The 22461-nt window shown below is 42.3% G+C and overlaps 1 protein-coding gene across 3 annotated transcripts in view; it reads right to left on the reverse strand.

Annotated features, from left to right (window-relative positions):
- Positions 1-22461, reverse strand: part of RBM20 (RNA binding motif protein 20) — a 205923-nt gene that overhangs the window by 155060 nt on the left and 28402 nt on the right. The window contains exons 2-4 of one of the 3 annotated variants that reach the window (XM_057530739.1): positions 12535-12578; positions 8426-8544; positions 7859-8331 (exon numbers count right to left, since the gene is read on the reverse strand). The exons of the other annotated variants lie outside the window; for them this stretch is intronic. Coding sequence (XP_057386722.1) covers positions 7859-7899 — 41 coding nt within the window. The 5' untranslated portion in view covers positions 7900-8331; positions 8426-8544; positions 12535-12578. The remainder of the gene's footprint in view (positions 1-7858; positions 8332-8425; positions 8545-12534; positions 12579-22461) is intronic. 3 annotated transcript variants of the gene reach the window in all.

The following is a 22461-nucleotide window of genomic DNA, read 5'->3' on the forward strand; positions in this document are numbered from 1 at the left end:
CACAGTCCATTGTTTGGTGGTGTAAGAAATACATTGATGAGGAATTCAGAGGAGGAAAATGTCCCAGGACAAAGGGATGGCCAGCGAAGACTTCTTGGAAGAGACAGGACTTGAGCAAATGCTTGAAGGATGGGTGAGGGCCAGACAGGGAAAAAAGAGAGAGGGGGATGGTGATGGCAGAAGTGGGACAGTTGTAAGTCCCTGGGCTCAGGGACCAGGACACAGCCAGCATGGGTGGCACCCAAGGGGGTAGTGAGAAGTGAACTCACAAAGATGGGACATGCCACACATCTGGTGAGCTTCACCGCAAGCTAACAAACAATGCATCATCTTTCTGCCCATGAACACCTCTGTACTCCCAACACCTGGCATGTGCCTGATTCACAGTCTGTGCTTAGTAAATGCTGATGAATCAACGAATAAAAATTATTAAGTACCCTCAGTCATGCTAGAGGCCCCAAACCAATAAACCAAACAATACCTAATGGCAGGGACCACAAAGTCAAATGCCCACAGGACCAGGCAGGAAACAAGGGTAGCCAGCTAGGAGTGAGCATTGGGGGCAGTGGGAGTTACTAAGGAGGGGACACCCATCTTCTGGGGGGACAGTCCCCACCCAACTGCAGCCCAGCATCACTGCCAAGGTACGTGAGCCCTGTGTTACCAGATCTTTTGATTGCTATGAGGAATCCCCCATTTTGGGGCAGTAAATTTTTTTTAAAAAACTGTGCAGTCCAAACAAAACATAATTTGGAGCCATATCCAGCCTGTTAGTGACCTTTGACTATCCAGGATACATTTTCTGTTCAAGAAGTTTATAATCTAAAAAAGTCCCCAATAGAAATTAATCTATGGTGACAGAGGCGAGAATGGGGTTTCCTTTGGGAGCAGGGGCCTATGGGCTAGAATGAGTACAGGGAGGCTAGAAATGCCCCATATTTTGATCTGGGTGGTGGGTTATAAGAGTGAGGACACATTTAAAAATTCATCAAGCTGCAAATCAAAGAGCTGTACCCTTTATTATATGTACGTTTTAACTCGATTTAAATATAGAGTCCCCAAAATCTGAGTAAAGCACTCTCTAGAGTGTGCTGCTCCTTCCATCTAAAATTCCCTTCTGCCCCTCCCTCTTTGCACCCTGCTGTCACCCTACCTACCCAATAAGAGGTGGCCCAGGCAGAACTTCTTCCAGGAAGGCTCTCCTATCCCAGGCTCGCCCAGGTCTGAGCTGGGCTCATCTGGCTACTCCCAGACACAGCCCAGTGACTGTCATCTTCACACCCCACCCCCAGCACCTGTCACCTCCTTGTCTGCCTCCTGGGGAGCTCCCAAGGTCGTGTCGACAGAGGCTGTGTACTGTTCACAGGGGTCCAGGCCTAGCACACAGTGGGCGTTCAGCAAGTGTCTGACATTATAGCTCATCCTCCATCTGGCAATCAGCAAATAGAAGGATGCCTCCCAGCTCACCCCATCTCTATCTTCCTAAAGAGACTGAACATAGAATCTGGAAACGTGAGATCTGCAGAAAAAAGCCAGGAGACTAGCTGCATCCTGGGTGGGAAGCCGTGGGGGTGAAGAAACACATGCATGTAAGGATTTTAAACATGATTCTCTTGCAACCAGCTGTGGTGACTTCCTACTGAGAGAGGAAGTGGGTATGTGTAAGATTATTAAGTCGCCTCTCTGGTTGAAGCACCTCTAGGCCAGGGGTGCTCAAACTTTAGCGGGCATCAGAATCTCTGGAGGGTTTGTTAACAATAGATTACTGGGCTCACCCCAGAGATACGGATCAGTAGGTCTGGAACACGGTCTGAGAATTCTGATTCCTAACTAGCTCCCAGGTGATGCTAGTGCTGTGGCCCAGGGACCTCCCTGGGAGCGGCACCAGACAAGACCACAGCTGGGAAGTGTGAAACATCACGATGCATCAGTGTTCTTTCCTTTGCATATTTAACAAACTTTCATTAAGTCTCTACCAGGAGCAAAGCCATATAAAAGATGCAGACATAATTAGAACGAGTAGCTGTCTTCTCACCTTTGGTCACCAGAAAATGGATTGCTACTCCCCTGTGCCCTTCACAAGATTTGCTGTTGAAGCAGAAAATGACACCAACTTTTTTTTTTCAGCCACTCCCCAATGCTCAAATGGTCTCAGGTTCAAACTCCTGACTCTGAGAATAAAGTTTTCAAGGTCCACTCCCATCAGTGAACTCATCTGCTTCTCCAAATGTCTCCAATTAAATGAGCGATTTTCCTGGGTCTCCCTTCAATATATCACCTCCTTCATTTAACCAGCTGAGGAGTTGGGTATAGATTTTGTACTCAGGGCTAGACGCAGGGAAGATGAATTTCCCTGGAGACCAAGCCAGCAAAGGGTCTCCAGAAGAGTCAGAGGATAGAGGCAGTCTTCCAGCAGACAGGCAAGCACACTTCTCTGAAATAGCACCCTCTCCCTGTCCCAGGCGGGAGCCATGTTCTGACATATTCAGTGACGAGTGAGTGCCTGGGCATTAAATCGAAATGGCCCACGGTATGGAATGCCTGGGCAGCATGCGGTTGGATTATTTATGCCCTCTGCACTTGTGGAAGCCGAGATTTAATTATTTATCTCGTGTTAGATTTCCAATCCTGGGCTTCCAGTCTGCAGATGAATAAAGCACCTCAGTTAAACTGCAGGGGGACTCTGGGTCACCACTCAGCAGGGGCCAGAAAACTTAGCAATTTCAGCACCCTGGGATATCATCTCACTCTCCAAGGATGTCCTCACGAAATTCGATCATGTGTGGAAGAGTTTTAAGAGTGCTTTGAAGTGACAACCCTGAAAAATTCAATTCTGTTCCCTCAATGACAATGTAACTCAGGAGGTAAAGCACAATGGTTGAACCGCGGACATGGTACTCTTGCTGAAATGTCTTTCCTGACACTCTCCTGACTCGTGGTAGGAGGCCACTGGCCAGACGTACTCTGAGTCCTTGGGTAGAAGGTATTTCAAAATTGTAGGAATTCTCAAATTAAACGCCAGTCAGCTTCTCATGCACTGTGATTAAAATGCAAAACCAAGGTCTGTTCTAACAGAACGAGTTCTCTTAGGGTAAGATCCAGTTCGCCGTTGTTGAAAGGCCTATGGCTTGGAAATTACTTTATAACCCAAACCATCCCCAGCTCTTCACTTCAAGCAGAGCAACTCAGAATTCAAACCTCAACTCTTCTCCATCTGTCTGCCCCTGCATTTGTAGCTTGAATCCAATCTTCTGTTTCAGTGAAATGGTTAGATTCCCATTTTGCCATATTTCGCTCTGCGGCGACAATATCACTTTTCACATATAATTCTGGAAGGCTTCCAAGGCCCTGCACAAATTTACCTACTGCTTCATCACAGTCTCCTTCCCCTTCAAGGGGCTACTCAAGCTTCCAACACAAGGGCCAACCCAGCACCAACCAAGATGACAGCCAAGATGACAGCGCCTGGGGATGGAGTCAGTTCATTAATAGGAACAGGACGAAAAGGTTCTAGACTTTACTGTTTGCACGGCAGAATCATCTTCTTTTTGAGGACCAACTCTGCCTTTTGGTTTTGGTTTTATCCCTTGGTTCTCCCAAGACACAGGAAGTTGCCCTTTTTGTGTGCTTCTGTGTTTTGCATCATCAGGAGAACTATGGTTACAAAAGTGTGTGGCACACAGCAGGTGCTCAGTAAATAACTCTGAATGAATGACTTTCTACCGGAAAACACCCAGCCTGAGGACCAGATGGAAGCACAGGGGAAAGTCACAAGCTCTCATGCCACACAGATGGGGGCTGCTTCTCTTGGCTCTGTCAGACCCAGTTACTGAAAAGAAACTTAAGAAATTGAAACTTGAGCCAAATATATAACTGGTTCATTCTGTTGTACCAATTAAATGGGATAAAAAAAAACTACACGAAAACAGTTTATAAGAGTAAGAATAATTTTTAGTCTATTCTGATATTGTACCAAAAACTCCACAGAAACCCTGTAATCTAAACTATAAGTAATTAGTCTGTTGGAAATAGTTTTATATACCCTGATAATCTTATGTATACTTTTTCACCTTTAATGAGTCACAAAACACAGAGTAAAGTATTTTATTAAATATCTGACAAAAATAGAATACACATCAACAATAATATATACAACCAAAACTCTCATATTCCTTTGGTACTTTACTTTGTAAAGAAACAACATGTCATTTAAAATGAGAGTTTCACCCAGGCAAGAAAGTAATAAAATCAAACAGACAGAAATAATCTGCCAAAAGTTCAATTTTTAAATAGTCATAACTGAGATGGACAAATACCTAGCAACATACAATTTGCCAAAACTGACCCATGAAGAAATAGAAAATCTGAGAAGACCTATAAAAAGTAGGAGATTGAATCATTAATCTAAAACCTCCCAACAAAGAAAATCCCAGGACAAAATAACTTTATTGGTGAATTCTATCAAACATTTTAAGAATTAACACCAATCTTTCTCAAATTCTTCCCAGAAAAATGATGATGAGGGAACACTTCCTAACTCATTCAATGAGGCCAGCATAACCCTGATACCATAGCCAGACAAAGACACTACAAGAAAAGAAAACTACAGGCCAATATCCCTTATGAATATTGATGCAAAATCTTCAATAAAATACTAGCAAAGTAAATTCAGCGGCATAATCAAAAAACTCTACACCATGAGCAAATGGGATTTATTCCCAGAATATAAGAATGGTGCACCATAAAATATCAATCAGTGTAATACATGGCATTAAAAATATGAAAGAAAAAAACCATATGATCACCTCAATTGATGCAGAAAAGCATTTGACAAAATTCAACACTCTTTAATGATAGAAACATTCAGTAAACTACTAATAAAAGAAAACTTCCTCAACATGATAAAGGCATTTATGAAAAACCCATAGCATGGGACTTCCCTGGTGGCACAGTGGTTGGGAATCCACCTGTCAATGCAGGGGACACAGGTTCAGGCCCTGGTCAGGGAAGATCCCACATGCCACAGAGCAACTAAGCCCATGCATCACAACTACTGAGCCCGCGTGCCGCAACTACTGAAGCCCGTGTGCCTAGAGCCCATGCTCCACACCACCACAATGAGAAGCCCGCGCACCGCAATGAAGAGTAGCCCCTGCTCAGCGCAACTAGAAAAAGCCCACGCGCAGCAACGAAGACCTGATGCAATGAAAAATAAATAAATAAATAAATAAATCTTTTAAAAAACAAAAAAACCCATAGCTAACATCATACTCAATGGTGAAAGGCTGAAAGCTTTTCCCCTAAGATCAGGAACAAGACAAAGATGCCTGCTTTCACCATTTCTGTTTAACACAGTACTGGAAGTTCTAGTCTGAGCAATTAGACAAGAAAAAAAAATAAGAAGCACTCTAATTGGAAAGGAAAAAGTAAAATTATTTCTTTTTGCAGATAGCATGATCTTATATGTAGAAAATACTAAGTAAAATCGTCCATGAATAAAACTGTTAATGCTAATCAACAAGTCTGCAAAGTTGCATGATACAAAACCAACAAAATCATTTGCAGTAGCAATGAACAAACCATAAAGGAAATTATTAAAATAATTCAATTTACAGTAGCATCAAAAAGAATAAGATACTTTGGAATAAACTTAACAGAGAAGGTAAAAGATTTGTACACTGAAAACTACAAAGTATTGCTGAAAGAAATTAAAGAAGACAGAAATAAACAGAAAAACATTCCATGCTCATGGATTGGAAAACTTAATAAAATTGTTAAGATGTTAATACTACCCAAAGTGATCTACAGATTCAATGCAATTTCTATCAAAATCCCAATAAAATTTTTGGTAGAAATAGAAAAATCCATCACAAAATTCATATGGAACCTCAAGGGACCTTGAATAGCAAAAAAAGGGCAGACTAACACTTCCTGATTGCAAAACTTACTACAAAGCTATAGTAATCAAAATAATACTGGCATAAGGACAGACATATATACCAAAGGAACAAAACAGAGAGTCCAGGGAAAAACTCTCACATCTATGGGGGAAAGGCCATCTTTTCAACAAATGGTGCTGGGAAAACTGGATATCCACATGAAAAAGAATGAAGTTGGACCCTTACGTTATACAACATACAAAAATTAACTCAAAATGGATCAAAGATCTAAACTTAAGAGCTAAAACTATAAAACTCTTAGAAGAAAACATAGGGGAAAGCTTCATGACACTGGATTTGGCAATGATTTTGTGGATATGACACCAAAAGCACAATCAACAGAGAAAAAAAATGGATAGACAGGACTCCAAAATTTAACTGTTTTGTGCACTGAAGGACATCATCAAGAGAGTGAAGAGAAAACCCACAGAATGGGAGAAAATATATGCAAATCATATCTCTGATAAGTGGTTAACATGCAGAATATATAAAGAAATCCTACAATTCAACAACAAAAAACAAACAACCCAATTCAAAAATGGGCAAAGGACAAAGGACCTGAATAGACATTTCTCCAAAGAAGATAGGCGTGTGGCCAATAAGCATATGAAAAGATGCTCAACATCATTAGTCATTAGAGAAATGCACATCAAAACCATAATGAGGTATCACTTCATACCCACTAGGATGGCCATAATAAAAACAAACAAACAAGCAAAACAGCAAGCATTTTTTGAGGATGTGGAGAAGTCAGAACCCTTGTTCATTGCTAGTGGGAATGTACAATGGTACAGCCACTGCAGAAAACAATTCAGCAATTCCTCAAAAACCTTACCATAGAACTGTTATATGATCCAGCAATTCCATTCCTAGGTATATACCCAAAAGAACTGAAAGCAGGAACCCAAACAGATGTTTTTACACCAATGGTCATGGCAGCATTATTCACAATAACCAAAAGATGGAAACAACCCACGTGTCCACCAACAGATGAATGGATAAACAAAATACATACAATGCACGTACAAAGGAATATTATCCAGACGAAAAATGGAATCAAATTCTGACACATGCTACAATATGGATGAACCCTGAAAACATTATGCTAGGTAAAATAAGCCAGACATAAAAGGACAAATACTGTATGATTCCACTTATACAAGATACCTAAAATAGGCAAATTCATAGAGACAGAAAGTAGACTAGAGCTTACCAGGGGTTGGGGGAAGGAAGGAATGGAAAGTTATTGTTTAATGAATTCAAAGTTTCTATTAGGGATGATGAAAAAGTCCAGGAAATAGATAGTGTGGATAGTTATACAACATTACAAACGTATGTAATGCCACTGAATTGTACACTTAAAAATGGTTATGTAAAAAAATGCTTATGTTATGTATATCTTACCACAATAAAAAAAATGCCTTGAGTGCATTTGAAATCACTCATTTCCAGGGCTGTAAAATAACTGACATCATTCAGTATACTGAGCTGAAAACCCTTTTTCAGTATTTTTTAACACCCATGATGTGGAAGCGTTTAAAATGATGAAATCACTTTTAGAGAGTGACACAATTTGACAATCAGATGAAAAGCCCATTCTAAATATTTGCAATCCAAAACCTTCCCCCTCCCTTTGATCGTGCCACAACCTCCTTAGGTACCAAGAATACTAAGAAGTAAAAACACTGTAACAGGCTTTTTACACTTTGTCTGTTGTCACTAAATGCACAAAACGCCATCACTGTGAAGCCAGACCCTACACTGTGGGACGAGAAGCAATGGAAGCAAGGCTCTCCCTGGAGTTTCACTTAAAGATTTTTAAAGATCCACTGCCCCCACAGAACACCAAGGATTTCCAACAAATGGGGTGTAAAATAGTTATACATGATTTTAATGAGAAACACAGATTAAACAGTTACCCTGTCAAAAGCGAGCAGCTGCTCTGAGGCTCCCGCCCCATGTGACCAGGGCTCTGGATTCTCACAGGAAGCTGGCATTCTGGATGTCCTCCTCTCTCTCAGTCCACAGTCTCTTGATTTTTCTTCATGGCACTGATTAGCTGCCATCCTATTATCTCTGCATGTGTTTCCTTGTTCATGTCTGTGTCCCGGAAGCTAAGCCCCAAGAGGGTGGGTTTGTCTCTCTTTTCAGCCCTGTCGCCCCAGCACTCCAGCAGGGCCTGACCCACAGGAGACCTCAGTCAACATGCACTGAACCAAGAGGGTCCAAGAGTTGGGCTGGATGACAGATACTTGTGCGGGTGGGAATGTTCTGTAACTTGACTGTATCCACATCCTGGTTGTGATATCAGACTGTGGTTTTCAAGGTGTTGCCATTGAGGAAAACTGGGTAAAGGGTCTCTCTGTATTATGTCATACAACTGCATGTGAATCTACAATGATTTCAAAATAAAAAGTTTAATTTTAAGAAGCTTACCAAAATTTAAGCAAATAACACAAATGCCTAAAAGACATCCTATAAAATACCTGGCCAGTATTCTTCAAAGATATCAAGGGTCTGAAAAATAAGGAAAGACTGAGAAACCGTCACTGGAGGAGACCAGAGACATGATGACTAACTGTCATGTGGGATCCTGGACTGGATCCTGGAACAGAAAAAGGACATTAGTGCAAAAACTGGGGAAATTTGAATAATGTCTATAATCTAGTCAATAGGATTGTACCCAACGTTATTTTCTTAGTTTTGACAAATGTAAGCCAGTAGTAACATTAGGGGAAGCTGGGTGAAGGCCATATGACAACTCTCTGTAGTCTTTGCAACTTTTTATTAAATCTAAAACTATTCCAAAAGAAAAGTTTATTTTTAAAAAATTAGTGTCATAAAAAAAAATGTAGTGTTGAAGGAGAAACATCTGATAATGCACCAGGTAGTTAACTAGAAATGCACCTGTTTACTTTTCAGATAAAATCATGTAAATTTAAGCAATAAAAATGTCGAGGTGTCCACTCTTATAAACAATTATGCTGTGGTTTGAATCCACAATCCTTCACCCCAAATCCTTGGGGTCAGATTTGTTTTGGAATTTAGAATCTATCTAATTTCAAAGAAGAAACATGACACATGTGTTGTATGTGAAACCCCCAGCAGGGTCCAGGCAGCAGTTTATTATCAAACACATGAAGAGTTCTTCAGCAAGATGCATGAACAGTCACACCATGCAGGGTAAATGAAGACCACAAACAGCCATCATTCTTCAGGTAAGATTTTGTTGCCAAAAATTTTTGCTAAAAACTTTCAGTTTTCAGAGCTATTTGGATTTCAAAATAGCAGATAGGGGATTATGGATTGCATTAATAGGATTCCAAATGAAAAAAGTTCTGACTTTTAATGTTAGACTTACAAATTTCTAAAAATTATTACCACCTCAATTCTTTTTTCTCACTCTCTCTCCCTCTCTCTCTTTTTTCCTACATTTAGGAGTTGCACTCAAGCCCCAGGGTGGCTTCTAGAATGCTGATAACATCAACATTTTATCTCATAATCCATGGCTGGTTAGAAGTGTGAAAATACAACGAGCTATGCACGTATGATTTGGCCACTTTTCTGTGTGTACGTTAAATGTTGACAACATTTTTTTTTCAAAAGCAGCAATCACAGAATTAAATACAAAGTCACAAAATGTTAACACTGCAAGAAATCTTCTCTCATTTACGATATGTAGTCCCATTTCCTGCATTCCAGAGCTCCACAGTGGTGAAGTGAGCTGCCCAAGGTCACAAAGCAATGCAGTGAGACAGCTAAGACTCCCAGCTCGACTCCTAGTACAGAGTTCTTCCCGTTTTGCAAAAACATGAGATTTCTGTTTCAAACATTTGTTCTACAATATTTGTTACTAATTAACTGGGAAAACTGGTAATATCATCACATTGGAGTTAATACCAAAACATTTTTTGCTCATTTAGATTTATTTTTTCCCATGGAATTACTGAACTGATGTCTGGATCAGATGTCCCCGTCTAATTTGGTGTAACTATGCTTCTCTCTAATAATGTGTAAAACCATCAATGACCATAAATACAATTTAAGTGTTTTGTCACGTCATCCAACTTAATCATTCGGCTATAAATATATCATGGATGACTTAAATCACATTGATTGGGCTCGTCACTAAAAAAAACAAACAAATAAAAACCCTCTGGTTAACTATGACATTTTAAGGATGGAGAGGGAAACATGATTTGGGGGCCTTTGATTGATGTACTTTTAATATCATACTACTTTCCTGGTCAGCACCATGACTCAGCTTTTCCTTTCGTTGCATTTACAATCTTGCTCTTGATAGTTTATAATCTTGCTGTATGCAGCTGAACTGCGGCAGTCCTGGAAAAAGGACTGAGCTTGTAAGGACACAATTTAATGATTTCTTCCCCGAGAGAAATAAATGATCTAGAAAGATGCAGAAAATTCCAAATGCCAGGCATCTGTAAAAACCTAGTTCTCTCAGATGGAATTATAATTTCCATAAAAGAAAAGCACAGTCACATCAGAGGTTCTCAACTGGGCTTCAAACTATGAACCCTTGACATCAATGCTAAATTGTGTGTGTGTGTGTATGTGTGTGTGTGTTTCTGGAAAGGAGGCCCATACATCAGAATCTCAAAGGGAGCCACGACCTTAAATAAAGGAGGGGTGAGGGAAGACTCACTAGCTACTATAAATAGCAGAAAATGAGGTCTGGGCATGAGACCCCTAGGTTCTATTGCAGGTTTTACGAAATATCTAAAGAGCCTTGACAACGTAGTATAGCACTGTACTGTGGACCCTCTAGCAGCTCTGTGAGGCAGGCAGGAAGACCTGGCTCTGTTTCACAGATGAGGCAAGCAAAGAACTTTGATTAGCTCCATGGCTAATAATTGTGGATGCAAGATGATGGGAATTCATACAGCATTTAAACCGATCCCCATCAGAGCTACATGCACATTTATGTTAAAGTACAGCTGAGGAGTTAAAAGTGTTCCCATCACATCAACCCGCACCACCATTTTTGAAACAAAATCTTACATTATGTAAAAGAATTACAGAAATGCAATTTTTAGTGCATGAGTTTTAATTTTGTCTTATACAGCATGCAAAAAAAAAAAAAAAAAAAAAAGCCCTGCTTTCTCATCACCTCTATCCTCTCTCCGTCCCCTTCCACTACCCAAGGCTACCTCAAATCCAACCTTTATTTTCCATTTTCCTTCCAGTCATCCCCTTTCCAGGTGCTAAATCCACCAATGGTAGAAATGTCTCTCTCTCTGTGCTTTCCAAACCAGGAGTGGGGTGTCTTTTCCTGCCCACCCTCCTGGAGGTCTCCCCCTCACCTCTTTACCTCTCGTTATGGATGACTAGGGACTTGCTAACCAAAATAGAAAAGAAAAATACATTCCATCGCTCCTTCCTATCTAGGTGTTTAAATGCCAGAGCTATCTTCCAGCTACCCTATGACCATCCTGCACACAGACACAGCTGTCAACAGAAGAACAGAAAACAAGAAAGTCCGTGTGAGTTTGACCTGACAGAAGACAGGTTTGTCACCAGTCTCTAAGTTGAAAATAGATCACCCACCGCTCAGAAGGGCACAAGGCACTTTTCCACTCTTATCTCAGTGGCCTCCAGCAGTTAGGTGAAATGCGCTGAGCGCTTGATGGAATGAAATGTACAATCAGCGATATGCTTTCAAAATAACTTCTCTTTGACAGGCCTGCCAAGGACAAGAGGACAATGAATCCATAATGTCGCAAGTAAAAGCGCTGAGCTTCCACTGTGATCACAAACCCCAGAAAGGCCAGGAGTGGCCCACACAACGTCTTTCCCAAATCTACAGCTGGTCCAATCACCTCATTTTACAAACAGCATCCCCAGTCTGCACTTCATTTCAGACAGAGAGGCAGATCCAGGAACCTGTGCTAGAGCTTTTGTGAATCAACTCACTTCCCAAGATGTTAGGAGCTACCACGATCACCCACAGATGTCATCAGCAGTTCTCTTTCCTTGTCTCCTTCACAGTATTTTTTGGGAGTAATTGTTTGGGGGGCTCTAAGTTTCAAGAGATCTACATCTGACTCACATGTGTGACTTTATTAGGCTGCTTCACAGACATTGATAAGGATACCTGGTGACAAAGTCTATGATTCCCTTTTGTAAATTTTTTAAAGTATTAATATCTTGGCTTTTCATTCAATCCTACAATTAGGCAAGATGAACAACTTATGGAGAAATGGCATACCAGCGTTTTGGATGCATTTTCTCAGTACTAGTGGGAACCTGCCTAAACTTCCCCAAGACTTGGAGCACACATGTTTCTACCCTAAAGAAGGTAGGAATTAAGCTGCAGTTTTTGAGGCTCTGTCTCTTAGTGAATTCTGTCCAGGACAAGATCAGAAGCTCCCATATTTCTTGACTCTAACAATGTCTTGGGCAAATGAAAATTCTTTTCTTTCTGTTTTGTTTTTTTTCAAGTGATACCGTAGGAGAATTCTTTCTATGAATTTCTTTAAAATCTGAGTTAATTTAACTCTTTCCCCCAAAATTAGTTAGTTAAAAAATCTTTCAAAGTGAGGAATACAACCCCGTTCCTCGTTACAGGACGTACCTTGATTTTTCTCTCTTCTTTCCATCATCATTGACTGAAGAGCCCTAAGTAAAGAACATTTTCTGAAATCATCTAAAGGACTAACAAAAATGGAAGAGCCACACTCATCACTGTTCACTTAATCTTTCATATGGTGCTAAAGGAGTAAGTTTTACAGGGAAAAACAGAAGTTTCTCCTATTTTAGAAAGCTGACTCAACATACTCATTTTGTGTTTAAAAGCAGATCAGACTGCTTACATTTTGGAAGCCTGTTTAACTTTCTAACTGAGGCAAAATCATTTAAAATGACATTTTACTTTAACCTAGTAACGTGCATGCAAAAGCAATGAAACTCTGTTTACTTTAAACTCTGTTCCTAAGCCAGCTTTTTCACCCTTAAAGCTTCCCGACAAGTAGAATAAAAAGAAAGCTCTTAGTGAACAAGGAGGAGGAGCTAGTAACTTGGACCACACTCACAATTCAAACCCGATCTAGAATGTACCAGAAAATACTACAAACTCCTCCTCCACCCAACAAGATTAATGAAAACCAAGTGCCAGCTCCCAACCAGCTCCAATTGCCCTAAGGCTGACACTCCCACTGCAACTCAACCAGCTGTGTGGTAGACTCAGCGTGTAAACTTGTCCAGTGCTTTGGGCTGAAAAGTAAAATCGCCTCTGCCATTAAAAAGTTAATGAGGGCTTCCCTGGTGGCGCAGTGGTTGAGAATATGCCTACCAATGCAGGGGACACGGGTTCGAGCCCTGGTCTGGGAAGATCCCACATGCCGCGGAGCAACTAGGCCCGTGAGCCACAACTACTGAGCCTGCGTGTCTGGAGCCTGTGCTCCGCAACAAGAGAGGCCGCGATAATGAGAGGCCCGCGCACCGTGATGAAGAGTGGTCCCTGCTCGCCGCAACTACAGAAAGCCCTCGTACAGAAACGAAGACCCAACGCGGCCAAAAATAAATAAATAAATAAATTACAAAAAAAAAAAAACACCCAACAAACAAACAAAAAAACCTACACCTTTAACATTAAAAAAAAAAAGGTAATGAAATGCAAACCTATTAGGTCTGAGTACACCAGATGCCCACAAAGTGGAAATTAGATAGAATAAAGCCAGCTATGACATCAAGAGGGTGGTCAAGAGTTAGATGAGACCAAAGAAGTCCAAAAGAGGAGATTCTGCAGCCACCTCAAAAATCATGATCACCGTAATCCAAAATATAAAAGAAATATCTATGAGTCCATACTGATATAAAGGAGCAGCTCTTCCTTACAGAAGAATTCCAATTAATAAAGGTAGAAGAAATGAGTGAAATAGAAACTCATCATTAGAATACCACAGTGATAACTGTTACAGGCAAGATCCTCTAATGGAAGCTAAAATGAACAGGTGAAACTTTGAGGAGAAACAGGACATCTGCATAATCTTAGAGTATCTGGCTTGAGAGTCTTAATTACACAGTGGGGGAAAAACACTTTTAACTTGACAGTTAACGCCACCTTAACCAAGTGATTAAGAGGTCACTGAGACGGTCACATCCCTTCTGTGGGGTTCCTATTTAAAAATGCGTAACCGCAATCTGATTATAAAAACACATCCAACAAACTCAGAGGGTCCTTCTACAACAGGGGTTGCAAACTTCAACCTGAGGGCCAAATTGAGGCCTCTGCCTATTTTCATAAATGAAGTTATATTGGACCACAGCCGAGCTCATTCACTTACACAGTGTCTAAAGCTGCTTTGGGGTTACAACCGTAAAGCTGAAGATTTACAACAGAGACCATACAGCCTGCAAAGCCAAAAATATTTACTATCTGACCCTTGACAGAAAACCTCGGCTGATCCTTGTTTTTAAAAAATAACTGACACTTCAAAAGTGTCGAGGTCATGAAAGGCAAGGCAAGAGTGAGGATTTGTCACACACTGCAGTAGACTACGGAGACATCACAACTAAATGCCATGTGGGACCCTGGATGGTCTCCTGGAACAGAAATAACATTCGTGGGAAAGCTGCTAAAATCTGAAAGAAACTCTACAACTTGATTTCAAATATTGTACCAATATTTCTTTCTCAGTTTTAATAAATGGATTGTGCTTATGTAAGATATTAACACTAGGGGAAGCTAGGTGAAAAGTATACAGGAATTCTCTGTATAGCTACTTGCTATTTTTGCAAATTTTCTGTAAGTCTAAAATCATTTCAAAATAAAAAGTTAAGAAAGAATTGTGATGAACTCCTCAGCCTTGGTCTGAGGCCGAGGGAGCAGCAGGCAGCAGCCGTCTCGAGACCAGCATCACCTCCCAAAGTTTGTCCTTTTGGGGCTTAAAGGCAACTGTGAAAATAATTCCAATGTCACTGACACTTCATGCCAGCGGCCTGAAGGCAGACGGGATTAGCAGAGAGTATTATCGATACTGCCTTTAAAAGTATATTATAGCTTGGGGATTCCTGCACTTAAATACAAAGTACTTAATAAAAGGATGAACTTAGACATCTAAATCTCTCCCATGAGGGCTGTCAAAGGCTAAAGCAACTCTAAGAGGTAGGTAGACAGGAAGATCGTCTTGGAAGAGTCACAGGGAAAGGTTCGGAGCGGACCCCACCGCAGAGGACGCTGGTCTGACAGCAGGGGGAGATAGTGTGTTCTTAGGATGCAGGGCCAGTTCTGTCACCAGCTCCTCATGCAGCCCTGATGAGGGAGGGAAATGCCTCCAGCAGAGATGTCCCTCTTCATTTACTCAAGGGCTTATCCCTGCAGGGTCAGTGAGGAACGTGAGGGTAGGGACCCCTGCTTCTCGCCCATCAAGCAACTGCCCCCGGACAGAAACAAGCCAAAGAGTCAGGATTTTCCATGAATTTTAACAAATCACATCTTATGATTTGCCACAAATTATGCCACGATAGAGAGAGAGAATCGGAGACAGAGATTACAAGAAAGAGGAGGCAAAAAGAAGCAAAGGGGAGCAGGTGTGAGGTCAGGGGGAGCACACGTGAGGAGCAGGAAGGAGAAGTGTGGGTGCAGCTCTTCCCTGCAAGTAGCAGACGGGCAAACGGACCCTCAAGGACCACCTGTCTGCCCCCAGCCTTAGGATCAGCCCCTGAGCAACTGGACCAAGCTGGGCGGAGGGGAAGGTCCAGACAAAGCGGGCCAGGTGGGTCTGGCCTCCCCCAGGGGCCCACTGCCCCGGGCCCCCATGTGAGCTGCCTCTGTGACAAGCACCACGGGACAGAGTCCCGGAGCCCAGGCTGGGGCACCGTGTGTGTCCGTCCTGGAGCTGGCCAGGCCCCCTGGGCAGGTGCTGGCTCCCAGCTGACCCCGCACCCTGCGAGGAGGCCAGGCCATCTATCACCACGAGTCTGCTGAGAGCGACCCGGCAGAGCCTGGAGAACCAGGCTCTGAGTGCCTTTTCAGCTGACAGCGTTCCTCCTCCCCCCTTGAGAGAAATGAACCCTTGAGGTGGGGAAAACCAGGCTGTGGCCAGGGCCATGTGGAAAGGAAGAGGAGGCGTTTTATGAATGGGCCATCTGGACAGGAAAACAGCCCTTCGGGCCCTCCCCGGGTGGGGCCGTCCCTCCTCCCTCTGGAAATTCTTTGAGTCCCATCTGCTCGGAAAGAGGCAACACACCCAGGGAGCAAACCCACCACCCACTCCCCAGCTTCCGCCCCCACCAGGAACATTCCAGTGGTTCTGCCAAACAAACTAATTGCTGTCTGCCCCGGGCCAGGCTGCGTGACAACAGGTGCCCAGCTCCAGGGCCACCACTCACAGTTTCTGGATTTTATTGTTGTTAACTAGCCTATATAATTGTTTTCAAAGTCATTTAAAAACAGCACTGTCCTACTATGTCCTTCTCTGGAAGTTTCAGACAAAGAGGCTGGAGGGGGCAGGGTCAGTCTGCAGATGAAATTGAGATGGAGGTGTCCTCCGACTGCCTCTGGCCTGAGACGGCAGGAGCCGTGAATGACAATCACCAAGTGAATGACTCGGTGGCCATCTGTGGGCTGGGCCTGTCTGTCTGGATGGGAAGTGTGTCTGCATGTGCCCCAGTCCATCAGGGCGGGGGGAAGACAGACCTGCTTTCCAGCCTCAGCCAAGCCCTCCCTCAGAAAACAGCCACCCTGCATACAGACAGACCTCCAGCCTTCTGCTTTTACCTGCCCAGTCCTACCAACTGGCCCTCGGAGAGGATCTCAGCGTTCACAAAGCACGTTCACATAATCACATTTGACTTTCCAAACAATCCCGAGAGACAGGCACCACAGGCAGGACACCAAGACAACGGGGGTTATGTGACGTGCCCAACTGGAGAGCAAACAATAACTGAAGCCATAATAATTATTAATAAGAAAAATGACAGCAGTAATGGACATTTATCGGGAGGAACATTATGAGGAAGAGAGGAGGATTTATAGATGAAAAAAGGAAGCTCCATTTCATTGATGCAAAAGCCAAGGCTCAAGAAGGCCAAGTTTCCCACCCAGGTCCACACGGCTACTTAGTGCAGTGTTCTGGATTTGAACCCAGAGCCTGCAAGCATACCCACTGTGGAGCCCCCTTGTCTCGGAACGTGGGCTGCAGCTGACCACAAGCTCATCTATGCTCTGGGCCTGAATGAGCACAAACTAAGTCATTCCAGGAGTCCGTGGTACTGTTGAGCCTGGAACTTTCACACTTCTGGTCCAGGGCTCCCTCTACTGCATCGCACCATGAAAACGTCTTAAGTATGAAGTGATTCTACCCAAACATTCTCCTACTGCCCATTTCTTCTAAAATAAAATTTGGAGCTAGAAAGATCCTTTAAGGACATCAAGTTCAACCCCTTCATATTCCAACTCCGCTAGTCTCAGGGAAGCCAAGCTCCTTGAATAAAGGAGATGCAGCAGAATGGAGAGTAGACCCCCATACCCCCCTGGCCTTGCACGCTCAAGGGTGCTTTCCAGAACCAAACTGCACTTTACCAGAAATAAACAATGAGGGGGAGTCACCCAATCAGATGTTTTCCATGATGGCCCTGACTCCAGTGGGGGACATTCTCCAATGACACTGTAGTAGGTATGATGCTGCTTTAACTAAAATGAACCAAACTATGAGAAAATGCACTGCTAACGGCCTCAGCATGGCCATGGACTCAAATGCGTCTTGAATTCATTTAGTGACACCTTCATGGCCAATTAATGGCAACTTGATGTATTTAAACACCTTGACGCTCACATTTTTTGCATAATCATTCTTAATCTTTGTTCTTTGTTTAGGCTTTTATAGGAAACTTTTTTTATACGAATAAACTTTTTAGTTTTAGTTCCCATAGCTCTATTTTCCCACCGTGGGTAGAAAGAACTCCTTTCTTTTCCTTCCTATTACTTATCTCAATTAATGCTTTTATAGTTATCTGTATTTTTTTTTTTTTTTGGTTTATATTTGTTTTCTCCATTAGACTGTCGTTTCCACCCACAAAGACCACACCTGTTCTGTTCATCACTCAGCACCTATGACAGCACCTAGCACTGGTAGGTGTTCAATAAATACTTCTCTTAGTTGAATGAAGTGTCCCATGTGTTAGATGGGGAAGCAGCAGGCTCTGGAGGATGTGAACCCCCTTTTCTTAAAGTAAAACAATTCAGAAAGCCATTATTTTACCAACCAGGTTGACATTATTACCTTTGGACAGTCATCCATTACATGAAGAAAAGCAATGTGAGATACATGCCCATCAAAATAACCAACTATTTAAGACCGCCTGTTTTAAAATGCACCTATCAGGAAATTTGGAAAATGAAACAGTGGGCAACACTCTGGTTTTTCCAAAATACCCCTTAGCACCAAATAGATCTAGCAAGTAGCAATCTGACTCTAGCTGTATTCGAAAACTTAAAAATTCTACAGTGACTCTGGAATTTTAATAACTTTTCACATTTTCAGAAACACTACATATTTTTTAACACTTATTTCCCTTTATACCTTCTTGCATTCCCAAATTTCAAAACCAATAGTGGATTAAGAGCAACAAAGAACATTTGATAGTTCCAAAGAAACCAAATTGGATTATATCAAGGATACAGGCAAGAACAAATAGACTTATCACAACCAAGGAGACTGAAAATCCGAAAAAAACTAGAAACTGTTCTTTTTTTGTAGCCCTTTGCATTGAGGCTTTTGCAATTCTTTGAAGAAGTAACGTTAAGAAAAACTACAGCCACAGAATATCACAGAGAAAAACTACCATGTGAACAGTCTGAAATGTGCAGGGATTCAAGCGTGAGAAGCACGAAGTGCTGTTTCTTCATCAGTTCTGAGAGTCACATTTCTAAACAGCATTTCATCTTAGTGCACGGTTTTTCTTCTACTGTTCCTTTTAAATATTTTGTTCAAATGTCCCTGTCTTAGTTATAATTATTCCATGCATCATTTAACTTTATAGACAATTAAATATGCAACTTTCACATATTTATGGTTCTTTCTAAGATGCAACCCAATTATCTGCGGTCAGCACTATCAAGAAGCAGGAAGCAGCAGAGCAAGGACTCTCATAATTTCAGCAGATCCCAATTTCAGCCCCTGGAATGTACAACTGGCACTTTCCCTGTGCCAAATTTCAGTACAATGGCAATGTCCTGGTTTTACCCTCCAAGTTTTGGAGGACACAGAGAAATGCAGTCTGTTCACAGAGCAATGCAGAACCACCTTTGGAATTTATAGTCCATTCCTGGAATGCTCCAGAAGGAATCCAGCATCTGGTATCTGTGTTGGCTAATTATGATTGCAAGTGACACTAAATAAATTCTACCTGAATCATGTCTTACCCTCATTCCTTCTCCTTCTCAGAGGCCTCTTTATAGCCCAAGGTATACCTGAGAAATATAAGCCCATAGTATCTATCATTTCCCGCCTGCTTACTCCCTGCTGGGTATTCTGCTAGGTGATATGTATATTTATTATCTCATTTAATCCTCCCAACAACCCTGAAGTAAATATTATTATCCCTCCTTCATAAATGATGAAATCCAGGTTCAGAGAAATGACTTGCAAGGTTATAGCTACTAAGTAGTAGAGCTAGAATGTGAGCCCAGGTCTGTCTGACTTGAAAGGCTGGGATCCTCCAGAACCTAAGGGGAAGCGGGGACCATGTTAATCTCATCAAGAGCTCTTAACTATTACTAAGAGGTAGTAACACACTGTGGTGAAAACACAGACTCTAAAATCAGGCTGCCTGATTCAGTCCATTGGAATCCCAACTCTATCACATACCAGCTGGAAGTTACTTAACTTCTTTACATCTCAGTTCCTCTGCTGTAAAGTGGACATATTAGTAATTGTTTCATAAGGTTGTCTGAGGGTTAAATAAGACAACATATGTGAAGTCCTTAGAATTATGTAGTAAGCACACAATAAAGGCTAGCTGCTAACACTACGCTGTTGACGATGATGGCGACGGGGGTTTCAAGGATCAGCCTCTCTTCCTGACCTTGGGCTCCTCCCAAACCTAGACCCACCATCCTATCGAAACTTTCATCCACAAAAATTAACAAAAATCTTACTCTCCTGACCAGGCTCTCATCTCCTTTATTCCACAACAGTCTCCTCTGGGTATAACTTCAGTAACTTCACTTCCACTATCCAAAACCTGCTCATTCCTTCAAGGCCCCTCAAAATTCCTCCCCCTCCAGGAAGTCTTCCCCAAACACTGAGACCCCACTGGTCTTCTCCTTCCAGACCACTGGCACCCCGTTAACACTGGCACTTAGAAATCATCATCAATCAGCAATGCCCCATGAATACAAAATTATATCCTGTCTTGAAGCATTCATTTAATATTTCAGCTTTATGCCTTATTCCCACAACCTGGTTGCAAGCTCCTTGAGGACAGTACGTGAGATACTTCTGTATCTTCTACAAGCAATGACATAGAGAGCTAGTGTACACACACACACACACACACACCCACAGCAATATAAAATGAGCATATCCCCTGGTGGGGGAATCCTAAAACTATTGGCTTAAATTATTTTAAGATACTTAACATACTTATTTGAGATAATTAAATTATCTCCAAGAGTGGAGAATGAACTCAAGAAAGAGTCTAAAGAATATCGTTCATTGACAGCCTCAAAAATACCAGACCCTATATTTGATCTCGAAGCCTTAAGCAGTATCAATCTTAATGCCTGCTCTTACTATCATCTTGTTAATATGCTGGCTTCCTTTATGCAATTGAAATTATGTGGATTAAAAAGCTTCACTAGGCTTCCCTGGTGGCGCAGTGGTTGAGAATCTGCCTGCCAATGCAGGGGACACGGGTTCGAGCCCTGGTCTGGGAAGATCCCACATGCCGCGGAGCAACTAAGCCCGTGAGCCACAACTACTGAGCCTGCGCGTCTGGAGCCTGTGCTCCACAACAGGAGAGGCCGCGACAGTGAGAGGCCCGCGCACCGCGATGAAGAGTGGCCCCCACTTGCCGCAACTAGAGAAAGCCCTCGCACAGAAACGAAGACCCAACACAGCCATAAATAAATAAATAAATAAATAAATAAATAAACCCAAAGTTAAAAAAAAAAAAAAAAAGATGTAACACTCAAGATTTCAGCTTTTCTTGAGCAATCACTAAGGATTTAATATGTGGTCATTTCTAATGGGAAAATAATAACTATCTCATGGAGTTGATTTGAGGATTAAATTAGATAATGAACATGAAAATGCTTCGTAAGGTTTAAAAAAAAAAAAAAAAAGCTTCATTAATCCAGTGAGTTTCTAAGTGTTCCACAAAGACTTGGGAGACACTGTTGAGCTTGTATAATCATGACACAAACATCCAGCTACAGGTTACATAATTCAAGTCTGCCCATCATCTGGACACGCGCTGGGAATTGAGAATAACTCTAAGAAGATACTCGCAACTTGTTTAAAATGCAGAACATTGAACCCCAGCTCTAACTCAAAAGCAGTAGGGCAAATACAGCAGCCTTGGATTTAAGAGCTCACAGTTGTAAGCAAAGTCCCAGGAACATGAGAGCCAGGCACAGAATATGTGAACTGCTGATAGTTACAGGTTTTCTAGTGGATTTTACAGAAAATAAGAATTGACCATGAACAATTCAAACAAGAATACCATCCTACACAGTTCACTTGTTATTAAACCCAGCCCTTCTGAGACAGGCTGGGACCTGGGACCTGGGACCCTTTGCTGCAGGGCTTGCACCTGGACAAACATCTCCTCCAGCAACAAAATACAAAGAAACTGTAAGGGACTAAAAAGTACTGCGTGCATGGGCAGTTGGGGAAAATTATGAACAAGATACAAAAAACCCCAAAAACCCCAACTGCCACATCTGAGGTACTGGGAGCAAAAGCAGGGTACTGCGCATGCCCCCTGCACACACCACCACCAGAGGGGTGGGCAAACTACCTAAGCCACCCTTCCAGCAGGACCCCTGGACCCGCCCTTACCCTTACCCCACATAAAGAACCAACTCGCCCCCCACTCAGAGAACAAGCAAGGGAACCTGTTACTTGTTTTCGCTCCCCACTGCTGCAGCAGGAGGCCCAGTAAAGCCTTGCCTGAATTTCTCATCTGGCCTCTTATCAACTTCTACTGGTGAAGGAAGGCTAAGCACCCTGGTTGGTAACACTTCCAAGACATTTGCAGACTGATGGCTATAAGTGATTTCTGCATGTCTTCCCATCGACCTGACACACAGAAGGACTGACGTGCACCCTTGAAGAGAGACCCTCTCTCTCCAGGCAACAGTTATAACAAACAACTGCAGTATAAACCTCTGGGGCTGGTTAGGGTTGGGAGAGCACACATAACGATGTCAGATCCAGCCCCTGCCCCAAGAAGACACATCCTCAAACTGCCGAGGGAAAGCCAAGCCCCCAGAGGTGTGTCACACACAGAAAATGGTGTTCCCTTTATATGTGACTCAAGCTCCTGCCTTACC

Source organism: Balaenoptera acutorostrata, chromosome 16 (genome assembly GCF_949987535.1).
Source record: "Balaenoptera acutorostrata chromosome 16, mBalAcu1.1, whole genome shotgun sequence".
NCBI lineage: Eukaryota > Metazoa > Chordata > Mammalia > Artiodactyla > Balaenopteridae > Balaenoptera > Balaenoptera acutorostrata.